This window comes from Taudactylus pleione, unplaced genomic scaffold, assembly GCF_031769625.1.
Source record: "Taudactylus pleione unplaced genomic scaffold, aTauple2 ptg000610l, whole genome shotgun sequence".
Taxonomy (NCBI): domain Eukaryota; kingdom Metazoa; phylum Chordata; class Amphibia; order Anura; family Myobatrachidae; genus Taudactylus; species Taudactylus pleione.
In genome coordinates, this window is record NW_028285012.1 from 2415833 (window position 1) to 2435632 (window position 19800).

At 46.0% G+C, this 19800-nt stretch overlaps 1 protein-coding gene across 1 annotated transcript in view; it reads left to right on the top strand.

Annotated features, from left to right (window-relative positions):
* The first annotated feature begins 6468 nt into the window (after positions 1-6468).
* Positions 6469-19800, top strand: part of LOC148480561 (methionine-R-sulfoxide reductase B2, mitochondrial-like) — a 38196-nt gene continuing 24864 nt past the window's right edge. Inside the window, exon 1 of the mRNA XM_088454218.1 lies at positions 6469-6720. Coding sequence (XP_088310344.1) covers positions 6603-6720 — 118 coding nt within the window. The 5' untranslated portion in view covers positions 6469-6602. The remainder of the gene's footprint in view (positions 6721-19800) is intronic.

Genomic DNA, 19800 nt, shown 5'->3' on the forward strand with positions numbered 1-19800 from the left:
GCAGCGCTTTACAGAGAATATCTTACCATTCACATCTGTCCCTGCCCCAGTGAAGCTTACAATCTATATTCCCTATCTCATGCGCACACATACACACACTAGGGTTAATTTGTGTTGGGAGCCAATTAACCTACCAGTATATTTTTGGAGTGTGGGAGGAAACCGGAGCACCCGGAGGAAACCCACGCAAGCACAGGGAGAATATACAAACTCCACACAGTTAGGGCCATAGTGGGAATCGAACCCATGACCTTAGTGCTGTGAGGCAGTAACGCTAACCATTACACCATCTGTGCTGCCCATAAGGAGTTTGTTCAGTATATAACCGCCTGCAATAGCTCCTGAAAATATTCTGTATATATTACAAGCATAAAAGGAATACATATTATTTGGGCACCAGGTCATTCTGACAACAGTTTATTAGGACACTGGGGTCAATTTACTAAGCCGTGGATGGAAATAAAGTACCAGCCAACCAGGAACACAGCCTGTGTCATGGTTAGGAGCTGATTTGCTGGCAGGGCCGACTTCAGGGTTAATAGCGCCCTGTGATGGCTGACTGCACTGCACCCCTTGTCACACGAAACCGAAATTGGTGGCGTGGCCTAATTAACATAGCCCACGCCTCTTATGCGACGTTATTTGGTGAAATTGGCTGGCCTGCCGCACTTACCGAGCGGCGGTTGGTCTCCTCAGCACGGCCGCCCTCATCGGTCGACGTCTCCTCTCCAGGCCTCCGCGTCCACCTAATGCTCACCGCAGGGTGCAGACTGCAGACACGCTGAGCGCGGCCCCCACGCGCTAGTCCCGTGGCCGGCCGCCCGCTACTACTGAAGCAGCAGCCAGTGCCCACTGCCCATCCACGTGACGTCGTCCACCACCGCTGGAGTCAGAGGCTTCGTGGGCAGGGATGGCGTGTGACGTCACACCCGGCCCGTCCAGCCCAATCTTGGAAGAGGGACTGGCTGGTGGTGTTTTATTATAGGGAGGCCGCAGCACCATGTCCAAAGTGAAAGTGCAGCTGCGGGGTGGATGGGCAGCCCGGGATGACAACACACAGCCAGACAGTGGGCCGTCCAGGGAAAATGGCGGCAGAAAATCGGCACCCACTGTTGGTGGCGCCCTTGTGCGGCCGCTCAGGTGGAACATGCCTAGAGCTGGCTATGTTGGCTGGTACTTTATCTCCGTTCACTTTATCTCCATCTAAGGCTTAGTACATACACCCATGTATCATATAGGCTGTGTTTGACTTTGGAACTTAGGACCAGAGATGTACAGTACACTAATGCCGTCTATGATGCGTTTCTGTCCGCAGCTGCTGTGCAAAAATGTCGCAGACGCCCAGGAATGTACTGACACCCACCTGCAGCTTTGCAAATTCAAGCACCTACGTACAAAGATGCAGCAGCGGTCGCAGATCCTTTGATTATCGGTCTCACAAGTAACCCTATGGTCACGCAGAATGGCTGCGGGAATTCAGACGCTGGAGACATCATTCTCGCGTACAGGATCGCAGATACAGTGTGTGACACGTCCCCGGAATGGCCACAACATACCTGCATTCTTTACCTCCAACTCCCCATTGCCTCCCACAAACGCTCACTGACTGTCATTCACATTACGGGTAAATAGTCACTGTGAGCGCCTATGGTAATGTACCTTGACGCATGTGCAGATTGCCGATTATCGCTGATCTGCGAAAGTATCAGCATAGGATACAGCTCGGAGTCAGGCCTTTAGATGTCCTGGTGCTGACAATAAATGTAGCTCAATAATCTGGTGGCCAACTGGTGGATTCATATTTCCTGACCACCAAATAGGCTGTGTCCCAATTAACAGGAGCCCAAATAACCTGCTGCCCAAATTGTGGACCCAAATGGCCAGGTGCGCAAATCAGGTGATGCAATTTAAATGGCAACAGTTTATTTTAATTTCTTAATAATATTTGGAAACTGAGATTCGTTTTTCACCCATTTGTATATGTATCTGTCTTCGGGAGAATGCAATAAGCCACTGGGTTTTTTTTCTGAGTGTTGAAAATAGAACATACATATTTAATGTTTTAGATATTTGTCTATGGGATAAGAAAGTTGCATCTCTCCATTTTTAATTTTCCTTAAGAAAGATTTGGGCACAAGACTTGCCAAGTTATAAGTAATGCATTTGATGACAAGCACACCTGTATAAAGATACACGTAGAATTAATTCTTATTTTATAAATACAATAAATTATTTTTGATTGTCTTAATGGTGGTTGTTGATACATCTTATAATTACAGTATAATGCCATTGGTCTAAGAGACTAATACAGTCGTTGCAATTCTACAATCTTACCCCAATGGGTCCCAAAATCTTGAATATAAATAAGCTACTAAATTATTTGTCCAATGTAAGGCATCTGTCAAATTTGTTCAATATTGTGAAGGCTTTCCCAATCCGTAAATCAGGAGATATGTTTGATTTTGCCTGCATAAAAGTTAATAAATGCAGGAAAAAGTACAAAGCCTGATATATGGGATGGGTACGGGATGCCGGCACTCGGGATCTTGGCGGTCAGAATCTCGACCCCAGCATCCCGATATAGTGCAAATCGTCCGCAAAACACACAAAAAGACCCCAAATAGAAAACTCAAATTAGAACACCTTTTTTCTATTCGAGTTTCACATCTGAACCTACACAGATGCATGCATGGATCAAGGAGATTCATGATACATGCATCTGTGTGTAAATAAACAAACACAGAAGCACGGACGGGATCAGTCAGATCTGTCTGTGCTTCTGTGTTAAAAAAAATTAAAACCAGTGTAAAATTAAACAAAAAAACGGCGTGGCCCCCTCTCCAAAAGAACAACCAGCACCGGGCTTTGGAGACCCAGTACTGGCTGTGCCAAATACAGGGGACTGGCACTAAAAAAACTTCTTTACGTTCACCACCTTTACAGACAACAATACTATAAATCAGAGGTTCCCAAACGCAGTCCTCAAGGCTCCCCAGCAGTTCAGGTTTTAGAGATATCCATGGTTGAGCATAGGTGACTTAATTAGTGCCTCAGTCAATTTGATTTAACCACCTGTGCTCAACCATGGATACCTCTAAAACCTGAACTGTTGGAGAGCCTTGAGAACTACGTTTGGGAACCTCTGCTATAAATCAACTGATTTATTTCTAAAAGTCATAGTATAGCTCAGTGGTTCTCAAACGTGGCCCTCAAGGCACCCTAATAGTCCATGTTTTAAGTATATCCATGATTAAGCACAGTTGACTTAATTAGTACCTCAGTCACTTTTATTATACCATCTGTGCACAAACATGGATATCCTCAAAACCTGGACTGTTAGGGTGGCTTGAGGACCCAGTTTGGGAAACCATGGTATAAGGGAAGGTGAAGTTGAAATATAGATTGAATTATATAAATTGTTTTGTTCAACTATCTTTCAAATTGTTCCGGACACATAAATCCTTGTAGTGTTCGAGCACCATTTTAGCTTGTTCAGTTTGAGTTAAACAATTGTAACATAGCATCAAGTAATGTAATACAGTGTTGTTTGGGGATGTAGTTAACATACATACAACCGGCATCCTGGCTGATGAAATCTGGCGTTGGAATGCCGCTACCCGGCCAGAACACCGGCGCCGGAATAACGACAGTAGTCAACATCCCAATCACGACAGCCAGGATGCAGATGTCGTAAGTATAGCGGGTCTTGTTAGGTCTTAGCCGCGGGGGGAAGGTTAGATTTAGGCATCGGGGGGGGGGGTTAGGGCTAGGCTAGGGGAGGCTAGTTACCCCCAGGGGCGGGTTAGGTACCACTGGGGGGAGGGAGGGTTAGGTTTAGGCACCAAGGTGAGAGGGAACGGTTTAGGCACTAACGGGGTGGGTTAGGGTGGGGAGGGTTACCGTTAGGATGTAGCAGTGGCGTAACTCACACACAAAAAAACCCACTTGCCTGAATCCCCGTTCCTGCTGCCCCTGCTCATCGGTCCTCCCGATCCGTTCTGCACTATGGGAGAGACGTCATGACATTTCTCCCATCACCCACCGCGGGAGCCGGAAAGGCGGAGCTCATGAATGAGCTCCAGCCAGGCTCTAGTAGTGGGCGCAGCAGCCAATGAGAGTCTGTCTGACTCTCATTGGCTGCCAAAACAAATACCACCGCCAGGTAGTACCACCCACTGGCGGTTTGTTACTGTGTAACCCTCCCCCCCCCTACGTTACGCCACTGGAATGTAGGTTCAGAGGGTTAGGGGGAGAAGGGTTGGCGGTTAACATACTTTCCCTTGTTGGGATAATGAGCATTGGGATTCTGCTATATTGACAACAGGCATCCCGTGTGCCAGGATTTCATAACGATTCCATTGTTGGAATACCTACCTTTGCAAAGCAGCCGGATTTGTGTTTCCAGGGCTGGGTCAATTCGACTGATGGTAATTGGAGGAATCTACAGATCTTGCTGAGTTCCAGTAAAATAAATGGTTATACCTTTGTGCACATGTAAATTATTTGGAAATGGTCATTGATGTATTAATATGTTAAACTGATACTGTTTATATATTGAGATATTGAAATTCCTAAAAAATTGTTTGAAGTAATAGACCTTGTAATAAATAGGAACTTCTTTGACAACAATCGGCATAACTGATTGGGGGCGGGATACAGCAATGCGAGAAATGCGGTCAAACCCAGAAAATGCGGGTCTGAGCACATGTCTCATATGCACCAAGCCTCGGAATGGAATGCATCCCGCCACTCTTTGCATGCACGTTGGCGTTGATTACGTCGGTATGCATAAAGGAAAGCGAAATCTAAGGACCGTTTGAGAATGAGGGACTTCTTGACTACGACCCAGAAGTTCCTCTAGTGTCAATTTTCGCATGCGCAGAATGACACACGCACTGCAAGGGGTGCTGGGAGGGATCCAATTCCCTGTCACAGCACTTTGCGGAGAGAAATCCATAGGCTTCTATAGGGACCCCATCAGTAAATGGCGCTACCCACCGCATCCAAGCCCCTGAGAGCATCGCAGTCGGAGGTTTGGTGCATATCTGGATATATACATATATATATACCTATATATATACACAATGTTTTTATGAGAACCCCCCCCCCGTTTGCCCTTGATAAGGGGGCCACTTTTGTGATTTAAAATAATAGCTTCTAAAGCTGGCCACACACATGGCGATCTGCACACGATCAGCTGATGTGTGCGATTTGTGTACATTTTCCCTTGAAGCTCTCCCCGGCAGCTCTGCACACAGGCCCTGATTCAGAGCCGGACGCTCTGACAGAGCGCTCGCTCTGAATCAGGGCGTCTTTTTTTTTTTTTATGGAGCGGCCTCCTGGCCACTTGCATTGCTGTGGGTTGCCACCCACAGCTAATGCGAGCGGCCAGGATGATGGTCGCGATGGTCAAGACCATCGCGACCATCGGGCTTGCCACGAGACCCTTGTGGTAGGGTATCGTGGCCGAAAGCCCCAGAGAGCTTTCGGCTCAAACAGAGCCGAGAGCTCTCCCACTGACATCACTTGTGATGTCAGTGGGGCCGCTCCCATGGGAACACCTCCGTCTGAGCAGCCACGCCCCCAGCCCGCCTACCAAAGGGGACGAGCTGTCACGCACTCGACAGCTCGCCCCCTTTTTTGCGAGACCCGGAGCGACGTAGTGCCCGCCGCTATCCGGGTCTCGCGCATGCGCACGACGGAGCCGGCTCCGTCGTGCGCATGCACTCTGGGCCACCATCGACCCGGTTGCGAGCACTCAGCACTTGCGACCGGGTCTGAATCAGTTTGGTGTCCAATCTTCATACGATCTCTCCTGCAGTCAGACTTTCACAGTGCATTGTGTCCTAGATAGTCAGATCTGAAGATGCGATGTGTGACCAGCGGGGATGCGCATCACATCGTGATCGTGAGTGGGGACTCACGATTTACTCAGAATGTGGCCATATTTTACACGATCTGTCGTTCTAATGCGTTGGGATCGGCCAGATCGGGTAAGATATCGCTATGTGTGTGGCCAGCTTTATATTGTGGTAATACTTTATTTTTGCGAGAATAATTTTAAAACTGATGTTTTCTGAAGATTTCCCACAGAAATAGTTAATAAATAAGCCCCTGTATCCTTTTGTTTCTCAAGGACTGAAACTGTAAATTTAACCAGGCATCTCTGTCTGGCAAAGTTATGCTGCCACTTATAGTTCCACAGCAGTCAAAGAGGCAAAAATTGCCCACCTTTTTGTTTACCGCTGTATATGGTATATGATATAAAAGCAGCTAATAATGTATTATGCTAGATCTCCCCGCTGCTCTGCATTACAGTTACTGCACACACATGTATTACCTCCTCCTTAGGGCTAAAGTAAACACTTCTTCATACATAGGCATCGTAGACTATGGATTGTACAGGAATCCTCTACGTGTCCTTTAACCCACTTACTAGACACTGGCAGGGTCTGTGGATGACATCACAGGTGGGAGTGACAGTGTACTGTGCAATGCATGCCATGAGCTGGTTACTGTAGCACCCTCAGCTCAGTATTTTATGATTACTACACACTGACTCCACTCATCCACTACCGCAGGATTTCCTGCAATTCTACAACATGGCCAGACTGCTGAAAAGCCTTAGCATCCTAGTGATGAGGCAGAGGAGGCTCCCTCCTCTCACTCACTCAGGGAGCAGTGCATGGAGTAATGCAGGAAGGGTGCATACAGTTGCTGGTAAGATGCATGACATTTACTGCAAGTTGCTATATGGGGTGGGGGAGGGGGAAACTTCACTGCATGAGATGTTATGTAATGATGATGCGTTTAACTTGAAATCCCAAAGCCTTTAGTGCAATCATCTGACTGGCATGCCTTTAACTGCAGTCCTTCCTTTTATGTCATCCCCTAGTATTATTCCATTATGTTCTTTAATTGTGTTACATGGTATGCATATGTAACCCCCAAAGTCGACATCACAACTGTCGACATTGTCGCTGTCGATCTTTTGACTAAACCGCCTTATAGGACAGAGCTGCAGACATTGTTATTACTGTAGCATCCAATCTTTATAGATTGCTGTGTCTGTTGTGCAATGTGCACATCCCACTGTATGTATGGGCTGGAAATTTCCACTGAATGCACCATCTGTGGCTCCTTCCAGGGAATTACATTCAGGAGGTAATTAACCCAAATGCCCTGTGTTTTTAATCAACAAACTTCATGGTTGAGGAGATATCACTTGTACATGTACCACTGGAGATCAGTACAATGAGATCTACCTAATAATGTCATTTATTGATTATGGATTTTATTGATTTGCGGAGCCTGCATAATTAAGTTGGCTATAACTGTCAGTATTACTCAAGTAAATGATCCGGGTGGTATCTGCTTCTTCATCCATGTGATCCGTTAGACGCTAGAGGTACTTTTCAGCAGCACAGAGTGTCAAGCATACACAGTGTACAGGTAGGGAATATTAGGAATAGTGAAATGCTTCCGAATATCTTAGTTCAGGATCATTTTCAAACTCGTTGTTGCTGCTTAGAATGAATATAATAGGTGTCGTCATCATTGTCATCTGTGCACCCCTGGACTGACAACAGCTTCTGACCAGAGAATTCATCTAACGAGACGGGGCCTAACTGCAGCACAATTCCTTCACCCTGCAACATTGGACAGGTGCCATGACAAATCACGCAGAAAATAAATCATAAATGAAACAAATCATACAAAATAATAAGACATATATAAAAACAGACTGTACATTTCCTCTGTTTCCCAAGTCCCATGTCTAAAACTGGGTACACACTGTGTACCCAGAAATGCGAGGGACGAGCCCCCGCCGACGGGCCGGCATATTGGTTGCCAGGTATACATTAGACGATCCGTTTCTTGTCGGCCCCTGCCACATCCCACTGCATGGGGTCTTCAGCCGCATCGTCAGGTTGGTCTGCATGTAGGCCGACCTGACGATGTGGCTGACGACCCCACGGGAACGCGCATTGCCCGACATACAGCGTACACACTTATGGGGGGCATCCACTAGACGATTTTATCCCTGTCCAACCTTTTAACGATTTTCCCTTGAAGTTTCCCTTGAAATATGATCTTCCACTCTGAACAATTTGCAAAGGATTTGCAAAGGATTTGCAAAAGATTTGCAAACGATTTGCAAAAGATCTAACAATAAACTATGTTGTTTTAATCTGTGATTGAGAGCTTTCAACTATAGTGGGCAGACAGTGGTTCATCGTTTGATCGTTCAGCATGAACGATGTGTAAACGATGTGTAAACGATTTGTAAGCAATCAAGTGAAATTGACCTGCATGTTCAGTCGATGGAGGAGACGATCAAACGACCAGCGGGAGCGCGCATCGTACATCGTTAGAAACAATTACTGCACGATTTGCAAACGATGTTCAAACGATGTTCGAACGATGTTCGAACGATTTTATCATTATCGTTCAATCGTTCAACTTTATCGTCTAGTGGATACCCCCCTTTAGCAATTTTGACGATTTGTTGTTCCGATCGGTCTGAATTGGGCAAATTGTTAAAAATATATGTAAGTGTGTACCCGTTACTCTGCCCTTTTCCTCCCTCCCCCACATTCCGTCCTTTCACAAACCTATTTTATGTGTCTCCTTTGCAGCCCATCCATGTGTCTCCAGTCTTCATTTGCAGCCACCCCTCCTCTATAGTTCCTTATGCGGGCCCCCTCCCTATAGTATACTTACTATAGCATACTTGCCACTCATAGCTATCCGCTCCCCCCCTCCCATAGTTTACAAAGCAGCCCCCTTTACTTACCGTTACTAAAGATCTCCCTCCAGCGCCACGGCCGTTCCTTGAGCTCCTCATGCCAGCGTCAACACAGGCAGCCAAGCCCAGCACACTCCCGTGTGATCACATCTAAAGCGCCCGCCTCCGGCTCCAATCAGCAAACCCTCTCCGGCGATGCACTGAAAAAAAACTGATAGTAGCTTCCCTCCGGCCGTGGCACGCTGGTGACTGCGCCGCGGCACCCCAGGGTGCCATGGCGCACAGTTTGGGAACCACTGGCTTAGTACATTTGGGACCATTGGGAAATGCAGTAAAAACTTACGAAAATGGCATTTTAGAGGCAGATTTTTCAGTTTAGTACAAGCCTCCCCCTGGGAGCTAGTAGAACTCTCACACCCTCATCATTTTCCTCTTTGATTACTGTAATTTGCTCCTCTCTGGCCTTCCTACCTCCCGCTGTGCCCATCTCAGTCTATCCTCAACTCTGCTACCAGCCTCCCTAGTCACTCTACCCCTCTCTGCCAATCACTACACTGGCTCCCTTTATCATTCAGCATTATATTCAAACTCCTCTCACCTATAAACCTCACCGCTCCTTCCTAGATCTCCAGCCTTATCTCCTCACACACTACCTCCCGCCCTCTGCTCTCTACCACCCGTCCCTCCACACCTCCATGATCACTACTTTTCCATGCAGCATTTCTCCCGGGCCTCTCCTTTACTCTGCCATGCCCTCCGTCGCTCCATTAGACTTTCATCCAGCCTCCCAGTATTTCAAGTATGCTCTTAAAAAAACATTTTGTTTCATTCTAGCTAATCACCCCACCTCCTAACTCTACAGTCTGCTCTCCTCTACTGTACTTTCTTCTCCCTAATGTGTCCGTCCATAAACCCTATAGATTGTAAGCTCTTATGAGCAGGGCCCTCTCCCCTTTGTCTTCTCTACATAAGTATGCTAACTGTAAATATCTATATGCATTTACTGCATACTTGCCTACCCTCCTGATTTGGTCGGGAGCTTCCCGAAAATCTGGTGCCACTCCCGACTTCCCGGGAAGGCAGGCAATCCTCCCGGGTGCCGCCCACCCCACCTATCCCCCCCGCAATTACCCTTGAAACCCCCGCAGTGGGGGGGGGGGGCGGTGACGCGATTCACGCTGAATCGCGTCATTTTGGCCCCACTCCCTGCCTCACAATGCCTGTAATATTGGCAATGTGTAGCGGGGGCAGGGCCAGAGTGACGCGATCACGTGGCCCTGCCCCCGTCCCGCTCACAAATACTGGTAGTCTGCCCGGTCCCACCTCCTCGTGCTGGCCACGCCCCCCTGTCATGCCGATCTGGCTGCTCCCTCCCGGAAGGAGCAGCCAGAAAGTCGGCAAGCCTGATTTACTGTATATATTGTCTGTATTAGTTTTTACTTTTGTATCCAGTTGTCAGTATTATCCCCTTGTACGGGGCTACAGAACCTTTGTGGTGCCTTATAAATAAAATATACTAATAATTTAAGTACATTTGAGGTTGTTATAGAAAGAGCTAGATATGTACTGTAGCTTTACTAGATCTACATCACTTAGCGTGATCCTATAAGAGTATCCTAGTGTGGCATCACCGGCTTCTACATTCTAATAGTATTCTCTTGAGGATGGGTTCTGTTATCAATGTTGACAAGGCGTTGCTCTATCCTTCAATGAAGGAGCTTCTGAAGCTATGCAGTATCCCCTGCGGGACAAGTCTCACTGCGCATGTGCAGCCATTGGTCACACCCACACATATAGCCTGAACTTGCCACATTGGAGCCGGGATCTCACTGGGGCTCCAAGAGAAGCCCTGGATTCATAAATAGCTATTTAAAAACATTCCATATTGCCAAAATATGAAATGTTAAATGTGATGGGAACATTGTGAATATTAATAAATATGCCACTTAGACATCAGAAAACCTGTCTGCATACGAATTCCAGGCTGTAATCCACAGCAGTTCTTGACACAGTGGAGCTTAAATACATGCAAATTAGAGTTCATTTATGTCAGAAACCAATTAACCTACCAGTATGTTTCTGGATTGTGTGAGGAATCATGAGACCCCATCGGAAGCCCATGCAAACACGAGGAGAACATCCCTACTCTATGCAGATATGGCCTTGGTGGGTATTGACCCCAAGACCTCAGTGCTGTGCGGCAGTGGTGCTAACCACAATGCCGTGTGTTCAGTTCTATCATTTGCATTACTGGGGAAAAATATACCAATCTTTCTCTGTCTGTCTATATTCCTGTCCTACATTGTGTGCATTTCTGATTGAGAGATGCAACCAATGTCGATGTCGAACGCAGTGAAACTATTTTTTTGCTACTGTGAATGTGCCAAAGCCGCACTCTGCAGGGATTGGTCAGCATTGGTGGTCGCAGAGCGAATGTAAAGTGAATGACAGGTAATCAGCATTTGGGGGAGGTTACAGGGGCTGGATAGAAAAACGCAGGTGTGTCTGACCTTTTTCCTTTTTCTGGGCATGCCCTAATGAGCCACTGCAATTTCGTACGCAGCTGAAGAGGCCCCAGCGCCTTAGCTGAGACACTCATTCTGAAACAGCTTAGGCTTGCTTCAATGTGCGATCCTGATGTTTATGCTTTTCTACGTAAGCGGCTGATGTGATAGAGGTAGGCGTCTCTGTGCACAAGATGGCGGTTGATTGATTACCATATTTTTGCAAGTCTGCTGCACATGGGATCGCAGCACTAACGGGCATTGCCTACAATCAGGCCCAATGTCACTACATACCATTTTACACCTCCAGCTGATGGGCTGCTAATCTACCAGCAGATGGCCGCTACTTCCCCAGCAGACGGGCTGCTACAGTAGTGCTCAGGCGGCAGCCATTTTGTGGCTGAACCAGTATTCATGAGATCGTTATTGTTAAAAAAAAAAAAAAAACTAGTGCATAGCAAGGAGCTCCCTGACAATAAATAACTCAACTACTGATTACCAAATGCATCAACCAAAGATAAGATCATGATGATAAGATAAAATAACCGTTTGAAGAGGCAAAAAATCCAGATGTATAGAATTGAGGTCCAGACATGGATTACATTTAATATAGTGACTGCACAAAGGGCCTGATTCAGAGCCGCTCGTAAGCGGCCTCTCGTTCGCTCCGAGCGATGTTTGCCCAACTGCGCATGCGTACGGATCGTTATACGCATGCGCGAACCAGTCAGTGTCGAAATTCATGTGCTCGCAAAATAGCGAATGCCTGATAATTTGAGTGACAGAAAGAGGCGTATGTGGGTGGTAACAGGGGAAGGTGCTTGAAAACGGGGAGTGGAGATCAGAACGCAGGCGTGCTTAAAGGTCAAACGGGCGTTTTATGGGTGTGCATAATTAATACAGCAGCGTCATTGACCACGTCACTGGGTTGTTTTATAGCCAGAACTGCTTGCAAGATTGTGGTAGCAAAAACCAACCACAAGAATAGCGAGCAGTTCATACGCTGGTCGATGTACTCAATTAATCTAATAAATAGCGGACATGACGTAGGATGCGAGCGGCCAGGGGGCGTATTTTTTCAAAAAACGACCAAGTTTTGTTCGCTCGCTCGCTCAGACCTAGAGGCGTGAACAGACCGCAAAGAGCGAACGGTTGATTTGAATAGCCACCCCTATTTTCTGGACGAGCGAGCGCTAATTGCGTCCGGCTCTGAATCAGGCCCAAAGTCCATACTGTGACTGAAATCCCTTCCATGGGATCCCTTCATATAGATAAAGTGAACAGCATACCTGGATCAGTGCAGGTAATATAGCAAATAGCACGGCCTCGGATGCAATCAGTGTTTAGTGTGTAAGTTGCTTTCAAAAAATCAACGGTAGGTTCAGGTTATGTAGAGGCCAAATAGACTGTTGCCATGCAAGGTCCGCTCAGCAACTGCAAACATATATTTTTCTTATATATCACTTTGCCTTTGGTTTAAGAATGTCTATTGTTTTTATATTGAGCTTTGATATGTCTATTTTAATTCAGAGAATTAATTAGTAGTTATTTAATGTCAATGAATATGATTATGCTGAAGGAAATCTTAAAGTTCCCAAACGCGTCATCCTGGGGCTTTATATTTGCCACCATAGCGGGTCATCATTTGCTGCTAAGTGGCAATATTTTCTTTGGGCATCTACATGACTGTAAGGGGTAAATTTACTAATGTGAGAGTTTTTAGAAGTGGAGATGTTGCCCATAGCAACCAATCATACTCTACTTAACATTTAAATAGCACCTTCTAGAACAGTGCTGGCTAACCTTGACACTCCAGCTGTTGTGGAACTATATATCCCAGCATGCCCTGCCACAGTTTTAGCATGCCCTAATAGCAAAACTGTAGCAGTGCATGCTGGGTTATGTAGTTCCATAACAGCTGGAGTGTCAAGGTTAGCCAACACTGTTCTAGACGATAATAGCTGGAATCAGATTGGTTGCACTTGCTATGGGCAACAACTCCATTTCTAAAAACTCTCACTTTAGTAAATTTACCCCTAAGCCTCCATTTTTTCCTTTAGCATTTAGATTGTCAATTTGTAGAAGATTAGGAGATCTATCAAAACTTGGACATAAAGTGGAGAGAAGTAAAGTGTTATCCAGTCAGCTTCTAACTGTAAATTTACAGGCTATATGAAAAATGACAGGAGCTGATTGGTTGGTATTTTATCTCCCTCCACTTTTTATCTCTCCAAGCTTTGATACATCTCTCCCTATGTCACACTCTCTTCTCGTTCCCAGGCAGCTACAGACCCTTCCTGTGGAGTCACGTCTCATCTGTGCTATATACTCTCTTATTGTAGTTCTAGCTGGTTACATAAGTTTCGCATTTCATAATTTGTTATGACAAACATGTAATTTATGTATAAACTTTAACCGTAGTCTGTGTCTAACCTGATAGTGTTATTTGCGTCCTTGCTGTACATGATCTGACTCGCAGCTAAAGTGCTTCCAACAAGACCTGACCTGAAATGACTTTTGCTATTTCTTTCTTTGGAGCATAGTCCTGTACATTCCATGTTTTAACTGTACAGCTCCGGTAACCAATCAGTCACATTACATCCTACAAGTTAGTGAGTATTAAAGTGTACCAGTAGTCTTATTATTTATTATTACTGTTATTATTGCTGTTGTGTATTTATATCAATTTACTCAGGCATAGGGCACTTCTGGCAATGACTAGTTTTAGCTAGAGAGAACTAGCCGTATTCACTAAAGCTGGCCACACACAGATATTCAGCCAATAGCCAGTAAATTGTCTGATGTTGTAATATATGTGGCACTAAAATGTCCATGATGTATGAGTATGACCTACAGAAATAGAACCATTATTGGGCTTGGCGGTATGGCTTGGCCTGTGTGCGGCGATCTTCCTACCAGCCTACAGTGACATAAGTGATCCGGCACTTTGATCCCAGACATGAATGAAGAGACTTCGTCTGATCTGAAATTATGCTTGTAATAGGATTTTACCTGATTTCTTCCATGCGCCATTAAGTATTCTGCCATTGTTTCCTTTCTCTTCCTCATAATTACTTTCTCTCACCCAAGAATGCTTCTGTCAATTTAATTGAAATGTTATAATCTAAGTCTGCGCCCCGTATGTCACTGGAGTTGTGGCTAATTTCAGAAAATAACCTGCTCATGGGGATAACCTGAAACGATGTCCATACACTCCTATAGGTTAGTGTCGGGGGATTACAAGTACCCTGGCCTTAACCCCCCCTAAGCAAGACATTGCTGCTATGTCCTCTCTAGCACTGTCAGTGGCCCTTTCTGCAGGCAGTGGGATTTACAATGTTTGCTATAAATATACTAAGTACATAGTTGGCTACATGTTTAGTTCCCAGCCTGGATTGTTGCTGGACCAATGCCCAATACTGACTTGGAGGAACAGCAGCACATCAAACCAGTATTGTTTCAGGAGGCTGAAGTTAGCATCTTATTAGGCCAGCTTCTTATTCACTTCTTATTCCAGCTCCAGCTTCTTATTCACTTCTTATTCCAGCTCCAGCTTCTTATTCACTTCTTATTCCAGCTCCAGCTTCTTATTCACTTCTTATTCTAGCTCCAGCTTCTTATTCACTTCTTATTCTAGCTCCAGCTTCTTATTCACTTCTTATTCCAGCTCCAGCTTCTTATTCACTTCTTATTCCAGCTCCAGCTTCTTATTCACTTCTTATTCTAGCTCCAGCTTCTTAGTCACTTCTTATTCCAGCTCCAGCTTCTTATTCACTTCTTATTCCAGCTCCAGCTTCTTATTCACTTCTTATTCTAGCTCCAGCTTCTTATTCACTTCTTATTCCAGCTCCAGCTTCTTATTCACTTCTTATTCCAGCTCCAGCTTCTTATTCACTTCTTATTCTAGCTCCAGCTTCTTATTCACTTCTTATTCTAGCTCCAGCTTCTTATTCACTTCTTATTCACCCAGCTTCTTATTCACTTCTTATTCCAGCTCCAGCTTCTTATTCACTTCTTATTCCAGCTCCAGCTTCTGATTCACTTCTTATTCCAGCTCCAGCTTCTTATTCACTTCTTATTCCAGCTCCAGCCTCTTATTCACTTCTTATTCCAGCTCCAGCTTCTTATTCACTTCTTATTCCAGCTCCAGCTTCTTATTCACTTCTTATTCCAGCTCCAGCTTCTTATTCATTTTCCAGCTTCTTATTCAGAACATGTTATATTATAAAAAAATTATCATATAGAATTAATAAGCTTACATTGAATAAACAAAACATGGTATCTATTACACAAATTTCAATTGTATTTTGCTTGGCCCACAAAGCTTTTGGGCATGAAATAGGGTGGTAAATTGGGCACAGGGACCAGATTTTCTATATTTGAATAAGTAGCTGTAGTTGTGCAAGGGTTAACTAGCCTTGGGCAACAAATTTGACACTTGGAATCACAGAGGGGGGTCACTTACATATGACCCACTTGCAATTGGTCTTGCCCAACAAGGTTTTGGGCATTAAATTGGGTGGTAAAGTGGGCACAGGCACCAATTAATACATTTGAATAAGTAGCTGTAGTTGTGCAAGGGTTAACTATCAACTGGCATCGAGGATCATCGAGCTAAGAACACCTTAGTCACACGGAGAGTGAGTGGGACGAAGAGGACCGGTGACCCAGAGACGCAGCCGCACAGTGAGAGGACCACGCGGGTATTGTCGAGAACGGGACACGCGAATCTAGTGAACAGAGTTAAGACTCCGTTAGAGGAGGGGTCACCTGGCTGGGATTCCCCTGGAGGGTTAGTCTAGGCGAGGTTGTCTCCTCCCCATACTACAGCTGCAGTCTCAACAGGACGACGGGCAGATCCTTGGGGGAGGTGACCGGCTGTCCATCCAGTTGTTTTTGGGCAGCACAGTCTGGAGTCTCCCCTTCTTTTCCACATTCCATAACCCCAAGTCTCAAATATACCCGCAGGGGTACCCCGATGTCACCACCAGTGTGAAGTTTATGCATGCCAAAGTTTTTCCAACTTTTTGATCACCAAATTATCATCTGGACGCAGTTTTCTCAATTAGGATTACTGATTTAGGCCTGAATGAACTAAAGGAAAAATGCGGTAAAAACCCTGTTTTCGGGGGTTTTACCGTATTTCCATATGTACTAAGACCCGGCCGCACTTTTATCGGTGCAGAGGATAACTCCAGAAAAACCTGGGGTTACCCTATAGAAGCCTATGGGCTTCTTACCGCACCCGGCTCCCGACAATTCGCCGGCGCCCAGCGCTGGCCCCCCCTCACCTGCTGTCCATGGTCACCGGCCCGCGCGCCTCCTGGTTTCTCCGCCTCCTCCTAATATTCCGGGTGCAGGGAGGAGGAAGAGGAGCCCGGGGCGTCCTGCACAGGTCACCAGCAGGAAGCCCCGGGGCTCGGAGGAGGCGGGGTCCCACGGAGACCCCGTCACCCAGCTTCGGCTGCTTCACAAAGGGCAGTTCTTATCGCAAGAGTTGTCCTTTGCGATACTAATCGCATATGTTAGTACATATGTAATTAGTAAGGTTGCAGTGACTGGCGGAATGGTCACCGCAACGTTAGTACATCCCGGCCTAACTCCTTTTATCAGTCTGATGCACACCCCTTCAATTTGTTACCAATAACATTTATTATTTAATACGTTTTTGTACTTATGTAATCTTGTAAATTTTGTCTAAATCTACATTAATGCTTATGTGATACACTTACCACTTATTTTTACCTTGTCTCTTATTTTATACTACACACGTCATCCAAGTAAAAATCTAAGACTCTATGACAGTTTTGTGTGTATAAGTTATTGTTTGTCCCAAGACATACACAAATTTTATTCTGACTATAGAGTTAATGAAGTAGAACGTGTGACACATTACAGGGTACCAACACTTACATTAATTAATTTCAGGCGCAATTTGTAAACCTATTTAAAGCTTACAGATGTTGGATCGCTACAATCCCCAGCACATCACGGTTGCTGAATTTGATTATAACATCATTTTTGGGTTTTAAATACTTATTAGTCAAATACTAATTTATAAAGCCCAGGATAAAAAAAATGGTAAGAATTGCTTTTAAAATGCAGAAAATGAGGAATTTTAATATTTGATTTTTCATATTTTGGACTCTGAATAATAGGGACATTTCCAAGGACAAATCGTTAAATCCTATGATGGTCCCTGGAAATTAGGGACAGTTGGAACACATGTGACTGTAGACTGTGTGACTGCAGAGTATGTGGTCATAGCAATAGGTAACAGGTCTCACTGCATGGAATAAATGACATCAAAGCCTAGTGATGTGGTTCATCAAGCTAGTTTGGGACGTCAAAGTTGGTGTAGTGGTCAGCATTGCTGCCTCACAGCACTGAGGTCTTGGGTTCTGAGGTTCTAAAGGCCCTATATGTTTGGAATTTGTATGTTTCCCCTTTTCTTGTGTGGGTTTCCTCCGGTTGCTCCAGTTTCCTCCCCTACTCCAAAAATATACTGGTAGGTTAATTGGCTTCTGTCAATAATGAACTCCTCCTCCTGTGTATGTGTGTGCGTGTACATGTGGTAGGGGCAATGGATTGCAAGCTCCAGGGACTGATATAAATGGTACTCAGAAAAAAACCTTCCATTGGCCTCGGCCAATGTGCAGCAAGTGATTCCTTTGTGACGCACTCTTTAATAATAAATGAATTGATATAATTGATATCAGGAAATATACATAGTTACAACATAACTTTTAATTGGTTCCTTATTTAAAGAGATTGGGGATTATTTTGACTCTGAGTGTCACCTATCAATAAACACCCATAAATACCACAGTGTTCTCCCCAGAAAATGTTTCCAGCCGGGTGGCATCAAGAAGTAGCGGGTGGGGGCCTCCGCAATAATAAAATGTTTTAAATTCTGACTTTATAATGATTTAAACTTGAAATAAGAATTTATATATTAATTGTCTTCTTCTTAGAGGCCCACATACTGTCCCCACTTGCAGGATACACAGAATATATTTTTTATACAGCTCTACAGATAACTGGTCCCACTTGCAGGCTCTCTTTAATCAGTTCAGGTGACAGTTCCCGCCGGAACTTTTATACAGGAGGAGGGATCTTTGCCATCCAGCCTGACACCGCCCCTGCACTGTGATGGACAACTACCCCCGTTCCAATGCCACATCCCCTGCTCGGCACTCTCCCGTGACCCAATGCCGTGTCCCCTGCCCGGCACCTCCCCCTGCTCCAATGCCGCGTCCCCGCCCGCCACCTCCCCCTGCCCCAATGCACCGTGTCCCGTCACCTGGAACCTTCACTAACATGTCTTTCTACTTCAGGGTCCATAGGGTATCCACAGGATACCTTGGGGTATAGGTGATGACGTCAGGCATCGGGCACCATAGAGTTAAGTTTTCAGTCCTCCCAGGATACACTAGGGTCCCCCTCCTATACCACGCCACCGAGCCAAGGCATCTCAGTTTAGTTTGGTGCCCGGCCGGAGTCGGATGCACCTGTTGGAGTGGGGACTAAGAAGAGCCCCTGAAGTTTTCTTCAAGCAGCTGTGGCTGCACATCTGGAAGTACAGCATGGACAGTCAGTCCTGACGTCCATGCTGTCTTCCCTACACCCCCGCCGGTACCAGAATGCCGGTACTGATCCGGGGATGCTGGTAGGCATCTGGGGTCACAGCTAGCGGTGACCCCAGATGTTCTGGATCATGGCCGGAATCAAGGGTGACAGCAAGGTAAGCAGCGGGGTCCTGCGGTGGGTCCCCGCTGTTACATGGTCCAGAGTCCCCAGGCAGGGGGCTCCCTGGGGACTGGCTGCAGTGTAGAGCCAGGTTCTAACCTGCGCTTCCACTACCCCACTGGGACAGCAGGACCGCGGCAGAGCGGTAGCGCTGCGGCGTCCCAGGGGTTAAATACATGCCAGGGGAGCCTTCCCTGTCTCACAGCCGGCGCCTCCCCCGCTGCACACAGCCCTCTCTGCACACGCTGACTGGTCCTGTGTCAGCGCTCCTCCCCCAGGCCGGCCTCCTCTCTGCTCCTCGGTGGCCATCTTTTGAAGAAGCATGGTGAGCGCTGCTGGACGCTGAAGAACGGTGGCATCGTGGTCTGGGTCCTCCTGCATATCTCTCCTCCGTTGGATAAGGTCTGTGTATGCAGCGCTGTGTCCTACCAGGCTCTGAGTCTGTGTAGTTGAGGATCAGCGCTGATAGTGCAGGAATTGATTTCTTTGCATTGTATGTGACCTATGCTAGCGTCTGCTGCCTGTACTTTCATTTTCTATCTGTCAGCATTTAACTGTCCCTGTTCTTTCTGCTAAAGCCCTTGCGGTGCAGTGCTTGCAGGGTGGTCTCACACTATACTAACGAGTATCAGTGAGAGGGGTCACATACTTACCATTATGTCTGAAAGTGATTTTCCTCTCCAGCTTTTATGTACTACATGCAAGGTACCTATAGCGGAGGGGGACGGCAGTGCGGAGGGACTATGTCGACGGTGTTATTCGTTGACGCGACCGATTACGGTCACGGCTCCGGTACGC